Source organism: Alosa sapidissima, chromosome 4, assembly GCF_018492685.1.
Source record: "Alosa sapidissima isolate fAloSap1 chromosome 4, fAloSap1.pri, whole genome shotgun sequence".
Lineage (NCBI taxonomy): Eukaryota > Metazoa > Chordata > Actinopteri > Clupeiformes > Clupeidae > Alosa > Alosa sapidissima.
The window spans coordinates 20,804,771-20,827,199 of NC_055960.1; the positions used below are offsets into that span (position 1 = coordinate 20,804,771).

A 22,429-nucleotide genomic window follows, 5' to 3' on the forward strand; every position below is an offset into this window, starting at 1 on the left:
TGCAGACATCTAGACTTGTGAAATGCAGATGAGCATAAATTAATCAATAAATTAATACAATTAATCTGGGCTCTTTGCTCTAGCCTACAGGTGCTTCTAAAACAATCAGAATAGTGAAAAAGTCCATTGCCCTGCCCAGACTCTGAGATCAAATTCTCAGGAAACCATTACCGGTATTTTGACTTGCTGGTTAGAGCCCTTCACAGGTTACCATTTCTGAATTATAAATTCTTTATTCTAATATTTTGAGATAGGCCTGTTTTTTATTTTTTTATTTAAATGAGCTGTAAACTCCATCAAGATTAGAAAATATATATTTTTTACTTTTTGAAATAGCCTACATTACTAACTGTTCCACGATATTCTGTTTTTATATGCACCTGCAGGGAACAGGCAACTTCCTGGCCTAGGCTAGGCCAAGCCTATCCTATATTTTAGAATCTTAATGTCTGAATAGAAGTCATAAAAATGTTTTGAAAGTATTACTTGAAAAGGCCACCAGGGTGTCTCATTGCTACTCGTAATCAATGAATCCAATATCACTAACAACGTACTCCAAAGCATATTCCCGACTCCACCTAGTTACGCAAAGAATCGCCTCCTCCCCTATCACCACTGGCCGTTTTTATTTCGGTGGTAGCCTAGCCTATTGACGGTGTGTTGATTTTCCTTTTGCTAGCCATGTTTAATGGCCTGTTCACATAGGCCTGTAATACGATTTATAATTTTAAGATAATATGCAGACCAGTTCAAACAGCACATTTGCTATTTCTCATACATTATAGTAAATGAGTAAACCGGATGGATGCCCTCCTCCACTATTCCGTCTGTGTTTTTGAACCGGATCACCGCAGTCTGAGTGGTGCCCTCCGCGCTCCACGGTATTCTCAGTCATGACCTCCCAACGCCTCTTGAATTCGGTGAATGGGATTTATCGATAGTTGACTCATTTGCGTTGATCTACGACGCATTGTTAGGCTCATCATCTTTCTTCATGACTACGCGTGAGAAGGTTTAATTTTGTTCCTGGCTCCATATATGAAATAAGGTTAAGCCAAGTCATTGACTATCCCTAAGGTGAGTGCTGTGATTTTTATCAAGAGACTCGTCGATGTAGCCTATTTGAAGGCTTAAGCTAAATTACCTTTGTTGGTTTGGACTGTTACTTCCATCTTACGTTGAAACATTGTATTTGCATGTGATGTTGATAAACATTGTTGCACTTACAGGCTTAAGATAGGCTACATGTTGTGTGGAAACAGAGCTAACCGCATGAACGTAATGTAACCTATGTTGTTACGTTAAACCAAAGCTACTTGATTTCTGTCCTATTCTGCGGAACCGGATCGATGAAAACATAGGCCGTTGCAATTTACCGCAGTCGCCTTTAAGGATAGGCCGTTAAACGACGCTTTTTCCCAACGTGGTGAATGTGTTCAGAGTCAGACAGCATTGGGCTAAAACAAAAAGAATCAATCCCCAAGCTAGATCGTATGCAAAAGCTATTGAGCGGTCAGGCGGCCCATAGCTGTAAGCTAACCAATAATCAGTGTCGTGGATGAACCGATTGTTTCCCATATGCTGTAGCCTGGTAAGTTAGCCTAGTCTATAATGTTACTGTATGGATGGGCTAAAAATGACGCGAGCTAAATATGGCGTGACCCCTTTCCGTCTCGAACAGGGTTACCACCACGAGACAATAACGGAACGAGACAGTCCATAGCTTACCTGCCGTGGGAAAGGTAACACCTTTCCTGTTGTAGCCTAATCTTAGCCCAGACATATAGGCCTTCTGTTTTAGCTCTATCTGTTGAATCCCACCAATTATCTTCCATTCATTCGTTTTGTAAAAACACTTAATGAGTTTAGGTCATCTATGTTAGGTTTTATGCCAATGTTCTCAATGGTTTAAAATATACAATGACTGTTTTTACATTTTTCCTTCTTTTGTAGCCTAATTAAACCAACAGTGATCAGGCAGATTTGGATGACAGGGAAACCGTCGAAGTTTATCACTCTTGACTATTCTGTTCCTTCACATCCTTGACAAGCCAATATGCTTGTGAAGATTAGTTGAGGCCTACTTGTTTTCCTTTTTAGTCAGAATAGTTTGTTCGTCGAGGACGTCAGATGAAGAATGCCTTGCTTCGTCCACATGTGTTCACTAGCACCCTGTTGTCAATTTTGGAGCTCATCGTGATATGTTTCTATGACATAGAATGCAGAATAATCGGTAGTCGGTTTTGTGTTTGGTAATAATCTTTAAGACCTATGACAATTTCATTCCAGCTGTTAGGATTCTGTCTGACTGCCTAATTTAATTTGTATTAGTTTGTATTGGCTGTTTGTTAGACAAGTGGTCCTCTTTACTTGACAGTTAAGCCCTTAGAAAAGACTGACATTTTGGCTTACTAAAATGTTCAAGGTGATGGCGTTTCTCCTGTCCCTAAGCCTTAATATTGAGTGCGTGCATGCATACATATACAGGAGATGCCACAACTTGTATAAGTGTCTACACTCCAGTTCTCTCTCTTGCAGAGGTATCCCTTCTGTGCATCCATCCTCTATAGTTTGCCAACATCATTCTTTTGGCCGTGTTTTCACTGTAATTGGAGCCACCTGCAGAAAGTTGTCTGTGTGGAGTCACAGTCTAGTCATTCACACAAAGCTATTTGATTTTGATAGAAAACTGAGGTAATGCTGTCCACAGAGGACTGCTGTCTCTTCAAGCTCTTGCTGTCCAGTTGCTTACCCTTCAAATGACTGAAGATGGCTAGAACACTGACTGGAGCCTCAGAGGATTTTAACTGTCAATCTCTTAATGTTTTTTTTCTCCCTCCCTGTTCAATGCCCCCCCCCCCATTGTTGCCTTCTAAGTAAGACATGTGACTGTAAATCCCAGTCCTTTAGCACCTAAACACCATATTAGGCTGTGTTGCTGTATGACTACACAGGGTGTTTGTATTTGATTATCAGCTGTCCAGTGCTGACACCTAACAACAGAGTCGTCACAGTTGCTGTTGCTGTATGTTTGTTGCCATTCCTGCAATATGAATCGATACTTTGTCATAAAAAAGTTTTTGTCGTACATGGGTGGGGCTATGTGCAAAGAGCATGTTCCTGTGCTAAGCCTTCTTGATATTTAAGAACAGTTCATACCAAGGTAGACCAATGGGCATAGCAGCAGTATTTCTTTCAATCAGTGCATTACTTTATAATGTAATGAATTCACTATATTACTTTAGCTGTCAATTTATTCAAACACCACTGTGTGACTTACCCCTGATACAACGTAAAATGTAAATTTAGATGAGCTCTGCAAGCTCTTGGCTTAAGTCTTACAGTGCAGAGAGAGCCCTGGTCAATGAGAGAGCCCCTCCTATCAAGTTATGGTTCTTTGTTGGATGGAACCACGAGGAGGAGGCCCTGCAGGCTCTGGATCCACCATGAGTTTGAGAAGGAGACCCTGCAAAACTCCTAAACCACAGGCACCACTAAGAAGCCAGTTCACTGGAACACTCTCTCCATGAGTACACACATATGGGACCAAATCTGTAAGCTGACTGTCTAAGAGTTTTGCAGATGTGAAGAGAGCCTGCACCAGACTCTGAAGGCTGTGGGTATTTCTATAAACATTAGTTTGAAAGGGAATTTGTGTGATTTGTCTGATCATATTGCAGAAGCTCAATATGTGTTAAAGGATAGGTCAACAGCTGCACATGCTCATATAACTGCACTGCATAGTATGCATTATCCATCCCATGGAATTAGATCTCTATGTGTGTGCAGGATGAAACGACAGCATGTTTCCTCTATGTACACAATAATTTACATCAGGTAGAACCTGTTTGCCGAGGTTCTGAAAGGTGGACATGGATGAGAAAGTACAGTATCCTGCTTAATTCAACAATGCTTGTCCTTTTGCATTTTTTAACATTTCTAAATGGAACTGGAGATGAGCCAGGGACCTTAAGGCATGATGTCAGTCTTGAGGGATCCAAGCAGCTGTTTTGTTTTGGACTATCTGAAAACTTTGTTGGTCTTAGACGATAAATAGATGGAGGGATAGTTAGAAATGAGTGGGAGAGAGAGATGGGGTGGGATTAGGAAATGGCCTTGGGTCAGATTCGAACCCGGGTCCCTGCGGGCACTTTGACCCGAATGTGGTAAGGACGATGCAGCTGCTTGAACCACGGCAGCACCCAATCTACGCTTTGTTGTAAACAAAGTATACCTGAGATCCAGATTAGGCATTGCAAACACAAGCAACCCTTTTTCAATAGTTCCATCTTTGTACATGTATAATTTGATTACTGTGTGAAACTAGAAATGTTTTCATTGCAGAATTTGTGTGGAAAAAGTATACTGCATGTGTTGGGACATTTTAGATGAATTATTATTATTGTCTTAGTTGAACCATTTTACATCACTACTAAACACATACTTGTTTCCCACCCTCTGCTCTTCAGGCTCTCTGATGGGCGGAACAAAGAGCAAGCCCAAAGACCCGGGTCAGAGGTCGCTGAGCCTGGATGGCACCATTGGCATGGGCAGCGGGAGCGGGCACGGGCACCACCTGATGCCTGGCCCACAGACCCAGACGCCGAACCGCAGTCCAGCCGTGGGAACCAACAGACGGGGCACCCAACCCCAGGCCAACTGTGCGGAGCTGGCCCTGTTTGGAGGGGTGGACCACTCCAACACCATTACATCCCCCCACAGGGGACCCTTGGCAGGTACAGTAGGACATTGTTGCATTCATTCTGTTTGCTCAGTTTAGTTGGGTGCTATGGGGTTGGTTGAGACTAGACTAACCATCTCAGGCTAGTTCAAGCATTTTAGTCATGCATAATTACTTCAGCCAAACATGATTATCTTTGGTGAACTTGATCTTTAATGCTATGCAGTTTCAGAAACATCTGGTGTTTCATTAAGAGCCAGTTCTGTCACAGCCTAGTTCAGATCTGTTTAGCTGATAATACACAAGGCAACATTTTGAGCAATGTCCCCGAGTATTGTTGTTACAGCACATTCCCAGTGATACTGGGAAACCTTTTTGTCTATGAGAACTTTAATCATCAGCAGGCAAATTTTCATGATCAGGCACATTTTCATGACCATCCAATCAGAACACATGGAACTGATTTTATGGCTTTATGTTTCAAAAGTTGCCCCATGTATGCCTTTAAGCTTAATTGGTCCAGTAGGTTCTTTCCATTTCTATAATTAATTTCACAAGGGAGAGGAATCTACCACGAATGGCACATCGTCTGTTGACCTTTTAAAAGCCTTTATCATGCTATTTCCATTTGGGACATGGAACATGCCTTGGTATACTCTGCATCAGTGACCAGTTTTAGCAATAAATAATGATGACGTAGGTCATTTTGTGTGTGTGTGTGTGGCCATGGGTTTTCAAGATTATTATTATATGACCATTTTACTTACCGAGATGAGTCATTTCATTGTTCTGGGATAATGCAATCAAGGTCGGACAAATTAAAGAGGAAAAAACAGTTACGTCATGTGGCCAGTGCCCCCACACAGGGTTATGCTTGCATCACTGATTCAGTCCATGCCTCTTCCCTGGACAGGGCAGCTATTATTGCTATAACAGCCATAGCCACAGGCCCTTCAGTATGGAAGTCAATTCAGCTGGCTTAGCAGCTGATGTGCAAGGGGCACAGAGGCTCGAGCAACCTCAGCTGTCTTATCGCTCCCCAGCTGTCTGATCTTTCCCAGCTGCCTTCACCGGCAGGGCCAGACTACCAGGGACTGCATGGCTCATCTCCATTGAATTTGAATGCTTGGGCTTTGGCATTTTTCCAGGTGCACTCAGGACTGTCTCTCTCTGTCTGCCTCTCTCTCTCTCTCTCCCTCTCTCTCTCTCTCTCTCTCTGTCTGTTTGTTGTGTCTTGCAGGTGGTGTCACGACGTTTGTGGCGCTGTATGACTATGAATCGCGCACCGCCTCTGACCTAAGTTTTCAGAAGGGCGAGAGACTTCAAATTGTCAATAACACGTAAGGAATACGATGCTATTTCACTTTAATTTGTATCATGTGCTGCACATGTAAGGATGAATATTTAGCAGGGAATACTACTCTGATCCAACACACATCCTAGTACTGTCTACTACATATCATTTAAAAGCAGAGGTGCGTTCAAATTCGCAAACATAGGTGAACGTTTGCGAATGTTTGTAAACAGTTTTCTGTTTGCCTGGAGTTTTCGGCGAACGTTTGCGCAATTGCAAACATTCTGCGGAGGTAGTTCTCCGTGAACATACAGTGGAACTGGACATGAGCTTGATGAAGGTAACAATGCAATTACCATTACAATGGAATGTTAACACCAAATCATTCAAATTTAACTGTTCAAAGAAAACATGTTTACCACAAACGTTTGTCACTGTTAGCCAAATTTGAACGCACCTTAGGTGCAATATAGACATATGGATGGATTGGTAGATGAAAAGATATGGCTGATAAATAAGTCCCAGCTGATTGATTGTCACAATCCTCTGTTATAAATAACATAACATCAAGCTTCAGTCATTTAGATTCAGCCTCTCAGTGAACAGCCACTTAAAAAGCGCTATAAATGCAATGTGTTCTTGTTCTGTGCTTCAAGGCTTTTATCTTGTTGTTGGAGAATAAGCTTGGCTTTTCCTTTCGACTCTATGAATGGTGTGTTCATTGGAGCACCTTCAGACCTTAGATCTTTGAAGTACAGATGGTCAGCATTAAATGTATAGATGAACTGCGATTTGAATGGTTCACAGAGGTTTCTGCTTAGCGCCTGGTGCTCTAAAGGATTTCCAGACAATCTGTGCATGCCTTCCTCTGCCCCCCTTCCTTCTCCAAAGATGCTCCTGCTGTGCTGAAAAAAAAAACTGTGGCCGCTTACTTCTGCTCGATGAGTACCTGACCCCATCTGTGTTCTCTCTGTCGTTTCTTTCTTTTCATGCTTCTTGCTTTAAATTAGGAGAAAGTACAACTTCAGGTCAGTAACACTTCTCCTTTCCTCTCACACTTCTCTCCCTCTCAGGCCTGCCCTGTCTGTCACAGTGAAGTAAGGGATGTCAGGGGAGACCGCGAGTGGCACCGCTGTTATGCACCACCCTGGTCTATACATGCTGAGATTGCTCAGCTTCTCAGTTCTTCTATTTCTCATGCCTAAATAGTAAAACAAAACAGACTTTTTTCAGCTTTTCCACTCACTGGATCATATGTTGCACTTTCAACTCCTTGTTGCACTCTTGTGGAGCATTAGTAATGCAGCTAGTCATCGTCTTGGGGGTGGGGGGGATTATATTGTGTTTATGTAGCAATAATTACTAGTCAGTAGTCTACTTGTTAGCCGCTGTGGGTTTCAACTGTTCTCTGCACTGGGGTAGTGTGGTTTCTGAAGCTTCCCTAGTCCATTCTCTCATGCATAAGGTGAGACAGACAGTAAAATCTGTTGGACGACATTGCTGTAGTGACTATGCGTTTAGTCTTTAGTTTACCCTCTAGTGCAGTCTGTACAAAATATTTTATTAAACTAAAATTTGAACCAGTCATCTGCAAGTTGTTTGGTATTAGCCAGGGCTACTGGAGATTGTTGTCTTCAGGGTGCTGGCATTTTGGTTTTGGAGAGATTTTTTATCAGATGGTATCATAGACATGGTCTATTGACTGTGTGTGTGTGTGTGTGTGTGTATGTGTGTGTATGTGTTTGTATGTGTTTTATCCTTAAGTGTTGAGTGTTATAAATGGAAGGACTTGAAAAAGTATGTGAGCTATGTAGACCTGTCAAGGACTCTTCCCAAAGTATTTGGATCTTGTTTTCCTTGCTAGCCTTTTGGATCCAAATAAAGGCATTTATATATATATATGTGTGTGTGTGTGTGTGTGTGTGTGTTTACAGGGAAGGGGACTGGTGGCTGGCTCGGTCACTGACTACAGGAAAGAGCGGTTACATCCCCAGTAACTATGTGGCGCCCTCTGACTCCATCCAAGCAGAAGAGTAAGTCTCACCGTCCTGTCATGTGTCTGCCTCAGCCACAGGCTCCCAGCAAGCATGCGTGATCACAGTGACATAAGCCAGTGGGGCGTGGGGTTTCCACAGTACTCAGTCAGTGTTCTCTTTCCCTCTCTCCCTGGGCAGGTGGTTCTTCGGGAAGATCACGCGCCGGGACTCAGAACGGCTGCTGCTCAGCGTGCAGAACCGACAAGGGACATTCCTGGTCAGGGAGAGCGAAACCACCAAGGGTAGGCTGTCTGGGATGATGGGCTTTGCTCAAAACGAGTGTGGGAATAAAGGTAGCCACTGAAGTCATTTCGGGGAAACATTGGGGGCTGTTTTGAAGAAATTGTGAGGGATCTGAAGGCCTACTGGGATCATCCCAGTCGGAATCATCAGAAGGTCATCTGAAAATATTTTTCACTGGGTATTTCATAAGAAGAAAGGCTAATAGATTAGCATTTTGGGGTTATAGTGTTGAATGTGCCTGACATGTAATGATGCATTTAGGGGGTTGGAAACAAAACAACTCAGACTGAGTGAAAGGAAGCACCATTTGGAGACCCATAAAACACTATACAACATGACAGAATGTCTGTGTCGAAGTAAATACACAGTGACTTGCAAAAATATTCAATTGGGTATCACCTAGCACTAATTAAAGTAGAGTTCTCATTCTGGATCTAAAAATCATTCGATTTTAACTGTCATCAGCTAAGTTGGAAGGTAACAGAGCAGTAAATTAGGTTTTTAAAATGCCGATGTGAGAAACACTCAATTGGATCCGTAAAAACATAGTATTCAAGACACATAATAAGATATTTAATTGGAGGCCATCACAGTCCAGTCCATCACCGGAACTCTCTACTGCAGGGTGGAAAAAAGAGGCCATTGTAGCCTGGCCAAGTCCTGAAAATCAGTTTGTTTGGATTTTTTTTTTTTTTAAGAATGGTGTTGGTCTGTGTCTCCTCTTGATCAATTGGTCCCTTTTGCTGCTCTCTCAGTTTACCACCAGGAGGCCTCGATTAGTGATGATGTATTCACAAATTTTGACTACAGGAATTGCTTAATGTGCTGGACTAAGGTAGGCAGGTGTGTTGTGGAAAGATAGCAAATGTTATAAGTTTGGAGTGAAATGCAAATATGCTTGAAATGGTGTTAGTAATAGTCCGGCAGCCAAAGACCAGAATCTTGGTAAACCTTGTCAAAGTTTTTTTCTTTGCTGTTTCCTGTTGGCTTGGGGTTACTCAATAAGAGTGTGTGTGGGGGGGGGGGGGGGGGTACCCGGTGATAAGTGCTACCAATACAGATAAAATACTAAGGAAGAACATTAGGACATATATGACCCTATATGACCATGACCTTGAGTACCTAATAGCTGATGTTCATTCTCACTATAGGACAGTATTAAAACCACTTTTGCGTTCTTACAGTTGATTCCACTGTTGCAAAGTGAAAGTAATTGTGGTGAATGATTACTTAATATTAATCTTAGACTGGCAAACTTCAGGAAAAACTCAGGAATCAAATTTATTCTGTTACAAGCAGAGAGGGTACAAAAAATGGTCTATGATGTAGCCTAGGCCTGGAAGGTCTGACAAACATTGCAGTTTAGTTACTTTTGAATGCTTTAAACAAAGGAAGAATTTGGCGCCAAAACAAGCCCACTTGGTTGGTTCTCCACTTGGCATCAGACACACCTACTCACACCCACTTCACACCTATCTGAATAGCATGAGGAGAGATATCTTATATATCAGAAATATCACTTATAGAATGATCCAAACATTCTCACAATCAAATCATTACAATCCTTGTACTGAGACTATCACAATGATACCAAACATTAATATATTTACATTTCATGACACATGGATACATTATATCAAGGTAACATCCTTTGTCCTGTGTACCTGATGGCCCTTGAACCACTACATTAGCATGTCATTGGGGGAGGGGAGGGTGTCTTTGTTTTATACGAAGAAGGGCCACATGGATAACGGAAACTAGTCTAGAAATTAAATTATTATTAATTTTAACCGTAAAATTATTGCTATCAAAAGCATGTTTGTTGCTAGTTCAGTTATCGTTTACATATATAGGGAGGGTGATTGCATTTTGTTTTTACCAGATCGACTTCATAGGGGCCCCAATGTACAGAATTAATAGCCCTCTGCCAGCCAATCAGAAAATAGTATTTCTTCTCTCTTGGGGATAAGTTTTCAATAATATGTCTTGTATTTCTTTTTTAGTAGTCTTTTAAGTTGGTCTACCATGCTGTCATCATGATTAAGATCACCTTATATAAAGCACATACAATCATCCTTCATCTAACTATCTTATTTTGTGTAGCTGGATGCAAGGTCTAATGTGATTTGTTAAAGTTTTTAATTTTATACAAGAAATGTGCAAGTGATCAAACTTTTCCGCTTTATCACCCCCTTAGAATATGTCCGAACAATAAAATATCACACTAAAAGCAACTCGATGTAATTATTTTACTTATAATAACAGCCGAAATAACAGCTTCAACCTCATTTTGCCATTCTGAGTTAGAGTGAGGAGAAAAGCGTCTTGGACATTGCCGCACCCAGAATGCCTGAGCATGACCCTTTTTGTTGGTTTTAGACATATCGGGTACCCCCTTAGCGCTAAATGTTAGCTTGAATGCTAACATTCAAGCTTCCTATTCAAGATTCCTACTCCTACACTGCGTTACTTTAAGGATTATGCTGGAGTAAGAAGGAACATCAGCTATTAGGTACTCAAGGTCATGGTCATATGGGTTAATATGTCATAATGCTCTCCATTAACGTTTTATCTATAGCATTATGACATTTCCAGTCCTGTAGCACCTGACCTACTTGACCGTTTAGGCTCTTGCATTAGTTACTTTTTTTTCAGCTTTCGGACATGAAGGAAAAAGAGAAAAGTTGGATCTGATACTTTTAAATTGGCTACCTACAATGTAGCATACTATTGCAACAAAAAGTAAAATGGGTTTGCATGTTATGCTGTCCTTCCAAGACAGCCATACAATTGGTGTTTTTACAGAAAAATCACTATTCAGGTCAACTTTAAGAGCTTATAGCTTTTAAATAAGAGTGGTTTTGAGATTGTAAGTGCTTCACATTTAAAATCACTTCAGAACAAAAATATGCTTTTTCCAGTTGCTGTAAAAAATGTATCTGGGTTTGTTTCAATCAGTAGGACATCACTGGTGGGTAGGACACTAATTCCAATGTTAAATTCAGAGCCGGACAGTAACGGAGTACATTTACTTGAGTACAGTTTTGAGGGATCTGTACTTTCCTCGAGTATCATTTTTGGGGAGTACTCATGACTTTACTCAAGTACATTTGAGAGGCAAATATTGTACTCTTTACTCCACTACATTTCTATCCATAACTGTGAGTACCCGTTACTTCTAAAAAAAAGGAAAAAAGAAAAATCTCGGAAACCCTCAATTTGTTGTTTCCCTCTCAAACGTGATTGGACTGTGCAGGCGCCACTGATTGGGACAGCCTATCAGCAATCACCTTCAGCTTTCCCCCAAAGTCAACTCCATGGTCAGATTTAGATAAGAGACGAAACCATGGATGAAACAATGGATGAAGACGCAGCAGGTCCATCCCGGGAATGTGCCAACCTGTGGCCCCACCTCGCCAGACTATTTCAATTTTCTGAACAAGTTAATGATAGTTTTCGCTTCAAGTGTTTCAATTACAAAGTAGTATTTTGTATTTGAAATACGTATTTTAAATACATGTATTAGAAATACTGCCCATCCCTGGCAACATGGTAAAAAGATCAAAATGACTTGATTTTACTTAATTCCTTTTACATTCTCCAAGGTATTAACATGAACATTTTTCATAACTCCATGTAGGACGTTTCTGTACATAAATGTAAGCACTCTGGCAGTAGTAATGCAATATTTAGAAAATGTAGGCTACTCTTGTACTCTTGATACTCAAGTACTTTTAAAAACAAGTACTTCAGTACTTTTACTTAAGTAGACATCTGACTGTTGTACTTTTACTTGTACTTGAGTAAAATTTAGCAAAGGGTATCTGTACTTTTACTCAAGTAATGAAGCTGTGTACTCTGTCCGCCTCTGGTTAAATTAGAAATCTACAAGCAGAGAGTAAAGTATTGGCAAAAAATATGGTTTTGTTGAGAGGAATATTTAAAAAAGTGGTACACATAAAATACTGGCATTTGGTGCAGTTTTCTATATGCCATGTCAATCTGTAGTTGAAAATGCACATCTCAGTAGCGAAATAAGATGCCAGGCTGAGCGGTTTCTGAATAGCTATCACACAGGAAACTTAGTAATTTAGTACATTTTATTGGAATTGATTTGCATTTGATATGAGTACTCACCTTGAAATTAGAGGTATTACCTTTTTTTTTTTTCATGATTTTGGCACATAGGGCTTTAAGGGTTAATATATGAAATTGCTGAAGGGATACCACAGGCACCCTCCTAAATCTGAAAGAGCAGCTACCCCTAGTCTACAAGATTGAGCAAAAAAAAAAAAAAACATTAACCAACAAAACCAGGTCTGACCCCATGACCAGACTATAAGTCCTTAGATTTAATGTTCCCAAAAGTCTCGGTCGGAACCCCTTACATATCCATTTAATATCTTGTATTTAAACCTTCCTTTGCCTTTAAATCTGCCTTTGACTTGTAGCAACATACCGTCTACTGTTGCAGCTGCATGCTTTGGTCAGTTATGACATGGGAGGCATTTTTCAATCATTCCACAGGAAGTAATTAAATCGCATCCAGCGAGAGATTACAGGCAGACAGAAGCTTAGGGGGGGGGGGGGGTCTCCAGTTTTGGCACCCCATGTATGCTCACAGAAGGTGTGAAGTTCAGCAGAGGGCAGGGAAAAGGGGAGTGCAGGTTTATCTGGGAGAGTTAGTCTGAACGGTCGTGAGACCCCCAGTGAATATGAGTGTGGCTGAATCATCCACCAGAAGTAGGTCACAGCACAAGGGTGCTGGATTACCCCTCGGCTATAAATCCCTCTCTCACTCTCTCTGTCTCTCTTGCGCTTTATCTCACTTCTCTCTCTCTCTCCCCCTCCTTTTTCTCTCTCGACTTCTTTTTCTTCCTTTTTCTTTCATTCTTCCTCTTCTCGTCAGTATCGGTATGTAGGGGGAGGGCTTTCTCAGACGTTGCCAGCTGTAATGACGCAAAGAGAAGACTGATTCTCGCTGGAGGGAGTTTATTTTTGAGGTTGTACTGTAAAGACAGTGACTAGCTTCTGATTGAGAGTTGAGCTGTGATGAAGTTTTGTGGCCGGGGTTTTGGACTACTGCTTGGGATTCCTGCTGTTATTAAGCTGATTGAAATGTGTGCCTCTTAGGAAGATTTCCTCCAAAAGACTCTCTTAGTGATGTCTACATAGCGCTACAAAATCCTCACCAACTTGTCAAAACTGTCTGTTTTGTAAAGCCTGCAAGCACACGAAGCGGCTGAACTGTCCAAACACATTATCAAGTGTGTGTGCTTTTTGGCCTCGCAAGATGAGGGAAAAAAATGCCTCAATGGTGGAAAGCTGCAGGGGGCGTTCACTCCTGTGGTTAGATTTACAGGAGGCCCATTCACAAGAGGTCAATTGATTCCACTGTCAAAGGACCTCGCAACAGTGGTCATCTCTCTATGAGATGCTTGGGCTTTGGCATTTTTCCAGGTGCACTCAGGACTGTCTCTCTCTCTCTCTCTCTCTCTCTCTCTCTCTCTCTCTCTCTCTCTCTCTCTCTCTCTCTCTCTCTCTCTCTCTCTCTCTCTCTCTCTCTCTCTCTCTCTCCTCTCTCTCTCTCGGGCACAGGGATGTCCCTGCTATTATAAACAGGCACACAGCAGCTGGCAAATGCCATGGCCCATGGATAGAGCAAGAGAAACTTTGTCTGTCATTTGTTCCATCTGTCATTTGCTTCCCGACAGCTGGAATGTTGGCCTACGTAATCCTTAAGTCAAATACTAAACATTCCTTAAACTATGTGTGCACTTAATGCACTTAAGGCCTCCATTGAATCAGTGAAAGAATAATGTATTGATTGTTTTGTAGCCATGTGTTTTGATAAATCACTTTAATAGGTCCTGTTTCTCTTCCAACTGGTGCTTCCAATTGCTGCATTTGTTGTTGGGTTTGTATGGAGCTGCCAATGCAGCCTGTAGATGAGCGGCTGAGTGTGTGTGTGTGTGTGTGTGTGTGTGTGTGTGTGTGTGTGTGTGTGTGTGTGTGTGTGTGTGTGTGTGTGTGTGTGTGTACACCTCCAATACTGCCAGTGGAGTAAATTTGCCCCTTCCCTCCCTCCTTTTTTCCAGGGGCCTACTGCCTGTCTGTGATGGACTACGACAACACCAAAGGCCTGAATGTAAAACACTACAAGATCAGGAAGCTGGACAGTGGCGGCTTCTACATCACCTCGCGCACTCAGTTCACCAGCCTGCAACAGCTGGTGATGCACTATCGCAGTGAGTCTCTGCCCACTTCACTTAATCTCAAAGTGCAATGCTTCTGTTGGTCTCACATTATATTCAGAGCAAGAATACAGAAGTTTGTACATAATCTCCCAAGGGAACTATGTCATATTCATATAATTTTAAAGGATGCTTCATTTGCACCACCTCAGCATACCACAGTCTTCATATTTTAGTCACCTAGTTTTAAATAACTGCAGGCCATCTTCATTTCATGTAGTGTTTTTATTTGTATTTATAATTTAAGGAGTCCCCAACAACAAACAATGGGGTCTTCAAACATTATGTGCATGCTCTTAGTTAAGTATACAGATCTTAAAAACGTAAAAACCTCCAAGCCAGTGAGGCAACTCAAGAAGGCCCACTCTTGTAGCCATACACTGGGCTGTAAAATATGAATTTAGCAGCATCTTTAGGTTTGATTGCTGTCTTTGCTAAATGAAGGTGATTAATGTTAATTGTGCAATGCAGACTAAGGCTCTTAGTCCATTTTGAACATGGTATAGGCATAAAGCAACTGTGTATTTATTTGGTGAAAATCTCACACACAAATGTATCTCACAATCCATGATGTATTTCAAATAATCCAAGCATAAACCACGGCTCTGAGTGGTGGTGCCAGCTCCTCTCACAAACCCAAATGCTTCCCCCACAGAGCACGCCGATGGTCTATGCCACATCCTCACCGATGTGTGTCCGACGCTGAAGCCCCAGACACAGAGCCTGGCACGGGACGCCTGGGAGATCCCACGGCAGTCTCTTCGCCTCGACGTCAAACTCGGACAGGGCTGCTTTGGGGAAGTATGGATGGGTAAGTGCATATCTATGTGAAGTACATGCTGCACATTTTTACTTTCATTGCAAGTTAATAATGTGGTGTACAGATTCAGTAGTGCATAGTATAGTATTTTGGGCATTTTATGTGTGAGATGCAGATGAATGCTGACCTCATCAGACTATTTTAACCAACAGCAATCAATAACAACATTCTTGTTGACATGAATCAGTGATATAATTAGTACTTGTGCAAATTGGTCCTAATAAATCTATCAAATAATGCTTTTTTAACCCACATGGCTGTATTTATTTGTGCTGAGGTAGGTTCATTGGGATGTTATCTTTAGAATGATTAGAATAACTTGTTTTAAGGAACATCACAGTGGCAGACTAATTACATTTGCAAAACCATTTCATTAAAATGTGATTAGCATCCTGGGAAAATGGTAAAACTGAATGGCCTAAAACTGTTTGACTTCTATGAGTTCATGGTGTTTTGGACATGGTGTTTTGCAGACTATCACACCCACCCTTTACCCTATTAAATATGTCTTTCTGTTTACTGAGGTTTTCATGGTTTTATGTGTAAACAAATGCCCTTACATATATTCATGATTAACGGTTGCAGCCTTTACTGAGTATTGCGGTTGCAGCCTTTACATGAGGATTCAAATGTCAGTTAATGGATTTAATGCCTCTAACTGTGACCCCTGGATTTAACCTTTGACCCCAGGCACATGGAATGGCACGACGCGGGTAGCCATAAAGACGCTGAAGCCGGGGACCATGTCGCCTGAGGCGTTCCTAGAGGAGGCGCAAGTCATGAAGAAGCTGCGCCACGAGAAGCTGGTGATGCTCTATGCTGTGGTGTCTGAAGAGCCCATCTACATTGTCACCGAGTACATGAGCCAAGGTCTGGGAAATACAAATATGTTAATTTTTATGGTTCTTAGCAGATGCTTTTGTCCAGTTACTTACAAAGACATCATTAAACACTACAGTACATTAATGTTAAAAAGTTTAAAGTAAAGTGTAAATAATAATAATAATAATAATTTTTAAAAAAAACAATCATTAATAGGCTAAATAGAATTAACTGAATCATTCTATCAAATATCATTCACTAAACATGTTTTAGTGAAGCAATATTTCATTTTATTCATAAACTAGTTTCCCTCTTTATTTGGCTTTTCTTTTTCTATCTGCTGTCCTTGTCTATTGTGGTCTAATTCTCTGTCCTCTTCCCCTCCTCAGGGAGCCTCTTAGACTTCCTCAAAGGTGATGCAGGGAAGCTCTTGCGTTTGCCACAACTGGTGGACATGGCTGCACAGGTATGTGCGATTTTGCGCAGTAATGTTGCTTATTGTCATTAGAAGCTAGAAAGGCTGACCTGTCACCTGGCAGACTCATTTTTGTTCACCCCACACCTTTGTCTACTTTGGGTAGATTGCTGCTGGAATGGCCTATGTGGAGAGAATGAACTATGTGCACAGAGACCTCAGAGCTGCCAATATCCTGGTTGGTGACAGCCTGGTGTGTAAGGTAGCGGACTTTGGCCTTGCCCGTCTGATTGAAGACAATGAGTACACAGCCAGACAAGGTGAGGAATCCCAGTGTGTTAATTGTGCGAATATAAACAAACCTGCCATTCTTAGGTTAATGCTAAGCTAACACAACATACTTGTAACTATACACAAGGCCTGGACTGTGATTTTTAAGAATTGTTTTGAATATTAGGTGCCAAGTTTCCCATTAAGTGGACAGCACCAGAGGCAGCACTTTATGGACGCTTTACCATCAAGTCAGATGTGTGGTCGTTTGGCATACTTCTCACTGAACTAGCCACCAAAGGCAGAGTTCCATATCCAGGTACCACTGTCTATGTCTAACCTAAATCTGCTGCATCATGTAATATCCGTCTTTGTATCTAAACATACAAAGATCTAGAATGTTTTACGTGGTGTGAAGCAGTGTGGTTACTGAACAGGAACTGTCCGGTCTGTGCTCTCTCTTCAGGCATGGTGAACCGGGAGGTTCTGGACCAAGTGGAGCGGGGCTACAGGATGCCCTGTCCCCTCGACTGCCCGAGCTCCCTGCACGAGCTGATGCTTAACTGCTGGCGACGGGAGCCAGAGGAGAGGCCCACTTTCGAGTACTTGCAAGGCTTCTTGGAGGACTACTTCACCTCCACTGAACCTCAGTATCAACCAGGGGACAACCTTTAGGGTTTCCCGCAGGCTTGAGTGTGTGTGTGTGTGTGTGTGTGTGTGTGTGTGTGTGTGTTTGTACATGTGCGTGCACACACAGGACGCAGGCGGGAGGCACTTCCAGTTAGGGAAAGCGCGTGTGTGTGTGTGTGTGTGTGTGTGTGTGTGTTTGTGTGTGAGAGAGAGAGAGAGAGAGAAAATGAGTGGATTTGGCAGATAAACCTGAAGAAAAAAAATCACGCCTGTAGTCTTGATGGATTGGGAATCAGAGTTGGTTTAGGAGGAGAGGGAATTGGCTTACATATCCCCCTCTATCATCCACAGTTGTGGTGGTAGAACTGTAATCCACCTCAGACAGAGCACCTGGATGTGCCAAAAGACTGATGATTACTGATCTGGCCCCTCTCCCCTTGCCAGTATCTACAGGGCCCTTTGCATAAGCAGCCAGCAATCTGACTCAAACTGAGAGTGATGTTATTTGTTTATTTATCTTTTTTTTTCTCCTGACATTGGAAATGGAATGGACCTAAAGTGTGGGGCTTCTTTCTTATTGACTTCGATGTAGCCGCTGCTACTTCTTGTCTCTCTTTTCATTTCTCTCTCTCTCCTTCGCCAATGCCCGCCCGCTGTGCTGTGAGCTACTTGCTTTCATGGCAAACATGCAGGGCAGATGGTCCTCTGATGAGAAGTGTCACTACAGGTTCTGTGCCATACCCAAATAGTAGCTGGCTGTAGGCCAGATTCGGCTCATAATCCAGGAACAGGTCCAGGGCCAGTACGTCTGCCTGTTCTCTGGGTACTGATCTCCCACTTCTCACATCCCATCTACAGGGTGTGGCCTGTCCTCTTTTCAAAATTTTTGTAGGATGTATTTTGTACTTTTCCGAAACTTGAAGCACCGACTTAGGGGTGTTTAGTGCTGCCATGCATTGTCGTTGTATTGTGTTTCTGATGCCTGAACCCTAAATAGGAACAGAGAGAGACATGCAATTTAGTGTTCAGAAGGAAAAGTTGATGGATTCATTTGAAGTGGTCTATGGGGAAAGTAAAAATATTGTTGATATTGTAAATGGGATGGACAGAATATGTAAAAGTATGTGTCAAACGGATCATGTGCCCCAAACAAGCATTTATGTTTTGTTTTGTCTTGTTTTATTTCATTTTGTTTGTTTTGGAATTTCCCTATGTTTGTTTTCAACTCCCCTCTCCTAGCAGTGGGACACTCAGCAGTTACCTCACGGTCACTGGGAGAAAAATGGCCACACTGCCAAAGGTTGTTCACTGCCTTGCTCTTCGCCTTCACTGCCCACTCACCTGTCCAGAGTCTTACATAAAACAAAACACAAGCCAGTCTTCTCTGAGAGTAGTGTTATTTGAAGACTCATATTTTTTAGACGACAGTATCATTAATTAGTGCCCTTGGCAACAAGTACATAAGAACAAAAAACAGGCATGACGAGTCAAATAAACAAGATGTTAATAATGATTTGTTTCTTTTCTAAAGCCTGTGGGGTGTTCTCTACATTACTCCTTGTTCAGTGTGGTGCCTCTTCTTTTTTCATTTGTCTATTGTATGTTTTGCATCTGCCTTTCTACAGCCTGTATCAGCTGGTGTTAAAATCTGATTGGACAAATTGACACTTTGTGCATTACATTTGTAATGGCAGCTCTGCATGGGACACAAGATAGCAGCCTGGTAGAGCAGAGTCCTTTATGGTCAAGTAATGGATCTCCACCTCCAAAATTCAGACGTAAATTGAAATAAAACTACTGTCAATAACTACTTCATTCTAGTGTGTCAGTGAAAGCCATTTGTATTTTATACTCCTGTCTGCATATATAATCTTGTGCTTACATGTACCTTCAGAATTTGTCTGCCCGTATCATAGAAAACATTACAACCATATCTGAACCTGACCAGTGTCCATAGACCTGTCTCACCATGAACCCAAACTGGCCCTTGTTTGACTCTGCACTCTATCTGCTGCTGGGTTCTGTACAGGAAACAGTACTGGTGCAGTCCAGTATTTCATGATGTAAGAAGTGCATTCTGGGATGTTCTAGCGTGTGTTGTGATTTTTACTGTATTGTGCCTGATGTTGTCAGGTTCTGTCCACTTCCAACCTGACATAATGGACAGCATGAGCTGATGTTCTTGAGACAATATCCTTTTGCTTTCCCTGACAAAAATGTAGGTTTAAACCGTGTGTGAGAGAGAGAGAGAGTGCGTGAGATGTTGGATGAACCTTTCTGATTTAATTTTTACTGTTCTGCATGTTTTGTTTTTTCACACCTTATGATTTTGTTTTTGTTGTTTTTTTTATCATGTGAAATATACATTTGTTACGCTGTATCTAGTGAAGACCAGTTTGTACTTCCCTGCTTTGGTATCTTTGGACAGGAAGCAAAATTAGGACATGCGACTGCTTCTGCTGGCTTTGTGTCCTTTTGACAAAATATGGCACTAGTCTACTGTGAGTTCTGAAAGCCAAACGAGTGATCTTTAACATCTGTTCATGGTACCAAATCTATTGCCTTCTTTATGAAATAACTTGTGCCTGCTATTCCATTAAAGGTACAGGGTTGAAGGATAGAAATACCCTTGGGCCCATTTATCTGTGAACGTTCACTTCTCAATCCATCTTGTAGATGGTTGCCATGCTCACCAGCTCAACAGTGTAAAGAGATCTGGCCTTGTACATTCTTGAGAAACAGAGTAGAATGATTTAGATCATATCATTGATGCAGACATGCTAATATAAAAAATAATTAAATTTCACACTAAAAATAGCCAGATAAGAAATAGTGCCAAATGCGTATCATATCATAACTGACCCTTGAATGGTCAACAATATTTTTTCAACATGGTGCATCTTGTGGCAAAGGATCTACCAAAATTATTTCCCCCCTCCTTTTAACAATTCTGCAGTAGCTGTCTCCATAGAAAAGCTGATTCCAGTCGCACACAGATATCTCGTTTGTGCCTTTTTCAGATGACTTGACTCAAAAGAATATCTGGATTTAATACATTGTATTGTGTGTTGCATGAAAATTGACAGCAGGAAAATTACTGATTGGTTTGGTGATTAAAGGGATTTTCTGCATGGATAAAGTAATGCTTTTATACAATCAGGAAGATTAAAATGCCTTCAAATTATATGTATGAACTGTGTATGTCTGCCTCAATGTGTATATATTAGACAGGAGTGTGTATGTACTGTATTATTTTTATATGTCTGTGTCTAACTTGTGTTACATATAAGCTGCTATCATTTATTCTCTGGAGACAGCTTCTTAAATCACAAATTGGTTGTGAAGGACATTCAAAATCGAAAAAAAAAGATGAATTAGTGGCTAACATAAGATGCTAAATGAGACATCCTCCGTTTTAGCCTGATGTTTGGAGCGTGTGGCTACTTTTTTTTATGTAGTTTGAGGTTTAATTGAATTTTAGTAGCCTACATTTCTGTGTTTTCACATACATTACTATAGAAAATGCATTGATGATACAATACCACATTTGTTGTTGAACAACAGAAATTGAGAATCTGTCCATTTCCTGTTGGCTATACACTTCAACAATTGGTTAATTCTCTTGCAGTGTTGCAATGGCAACGATAGCAATAAAATAACATGCCTGTAAGTGCAAAAATAAGATTCTTCCATAGCTGTTCCAAAAAGCTTGCAGGAGATATGGAAGCCTGCTGAAATGAGATGTTGGTCTTCAAACACATTTTGGCATTCTTTTTCCTCTGTACATAAATGTAGTCACTTTTGATCCTCTATAACTTTTTTTCTGAAAAAAAAAAAAAAAAACCCTTGTAGATTTTCTTACCAACAATTATAGCGGTGTGGAATTAGTCTTTCTTCTCCTAAGAACCTGATGAAATTGTAATTGTTGATGCTTAAAACTGACCAGGAGGGAAGGACTTCCCACATAGTTGAAACCAAGACAATTTGTTTTTGTTTCAGCTGAGAAAACATGTTTATTAAATTGGTCTTGTCAGTTCAGAAAATTAACTGACCAAGTCTGTTTTTTTTTTTTTGTCCATGTAGTGCTGCAGTAACAGCTTAGTTACAGGACCTGTATTATGTTTTAGATTTTTGTTTATTTGTTGTTTTGTACAGTTCAACAATCCAACTTCAATATTTTTTTTCTAAACCTATGCAGTTTCTGGTCTGCTGTTTCTGTTTTCTGTAGCCCTTCTGAGGGGACAAACAAATCAGAGAAGAATGACGATTTTGTAACAATCTTTTTGTGCACCCAGGTTGGTTTGAATCATTGTGGAGCTCTGTTATCTGTAAATGTGCAATAAATTATATTTCAAGAGTGTTCTCTTTAATACAACATTTTGTGCTCGTGTTTTGGTGGCATCAGCATCCTGCTCTGTTTGCCAGTTTGGTAGGCCCACTGACAGCTTTGGCAGACAGTATTGGCAGACTTTAAAATATATATATTTTGGAAAGGCATTTTTGCATTTATTATTATTATTTGTATTTTTTTTACCAAGAAAACATATATATAAAACATAACGTATAAATCAATGGACACTTGCAGGACCAGCTCTAATAACAGATGCAGCTTGAGTTACCTTATTCTTCTGTGTTGTAACATTGAAGGGACATTGATGCAGAGGACTCTGGGCCAGTGGATGTGCATATTGTTGATCAGCTGTTCACTTTGTCAGTTTAGTGCTGGCTTTGTTGTATTTGTTTGCCCCTGACAGATCAGACACACGCAAATGATAGGCTATACTTAACCATCTGCCACCACATGAGGGCAGTAACAGGGCACTTTTTTGCTATTTCATTTGCACATTGTTTTTAATATGATTCATGTAGGTCCTGATCCTGACCATAATATGTAGCCTAGGCTAAACTTGACACCAAATAGGATACAAGATACTGTGTCGTAAAAGCATTGTCATACTGAATGT

The 22,429-nt window shown here is 41.1% G+C and overlaps 1 protein-coding gene across 5 annotated transcripts; it reads left to right on the forward strand.

Moving 5' to 3' along the window:
* Positions 1-622: 622 nt before the first annotated feature.
* Positions 623-21,840, forward strand: LOC121706385 (proto-oncogene tyrosine-protein kinase Src-like). 5 transcript variants are annotated; one of them, XM_042088066.1, is made up of 13 exons: positions 623-1,077; positions 4,470-4,736; positions 5,922-6,021; positions 6,986-7,003; positions 7,910-8,008; positions 8,150-8,253; positions 14,353-14,502; positions 15,164-15,319; positions 16,019-16,198; positions 16,540-16,616; positions 16,732-16,885; positions 17,023-17,154; positions 17,302-21,840. In XM_042088066.1, the coding sequence occupies exons 2-13, from the start codon at positions 4,478-4,480 to the stop codon at positions 17,508-17,510; spliced, it is 1,638 nt and encodes a 545-aa protein (XP_041944000.1). In that variant the 5' UTR covers positions 623-1,077; positions 4,470-4,477; the 3' UTR covers positions 17,511-21,840. The 5 variants fall into 5 exon arrangements, with proteins under 5 accessions (XP_041944000.1, XP_041944002.1, XP_041944001.1 ...); XM_042088067.1 differs by lacking the exon at positions 623-1,077 and adding an exon at positions 1,107-1,591; XM_042088068.1 differs by lacking the exon at positions 6,986-7,003.
* The last annotated feature ends 589 nt before the right edge of the window (positions 21,841-22,429 follow it).

Excerpts from the sequence above, each read along its gene's own strand:
- LOC121706385 (XM_042088066.1), top strand. The coding sequence starts at position 4,478 with ATGGGCGGAACAAAGAGCAAGCCCAAAGACCCGGGTCAGAGGTCGCTG. Across the intron at positions 16,886-17,022 it reads TGAGTACACAGCCAGACAAG|GTGCCAAGTTTCCCATTAAG; the intron begins GTGAGGAATCCC and ends TTTGAATATTAG. Across the intron at positions 17,155-17,301 it reads AGGCAGAGTTCCATATCCAG|GCATGGTGAACCGGGAGGTT; the intron begins GTACCACTGTCT and ends CTCTCTCTTCAG.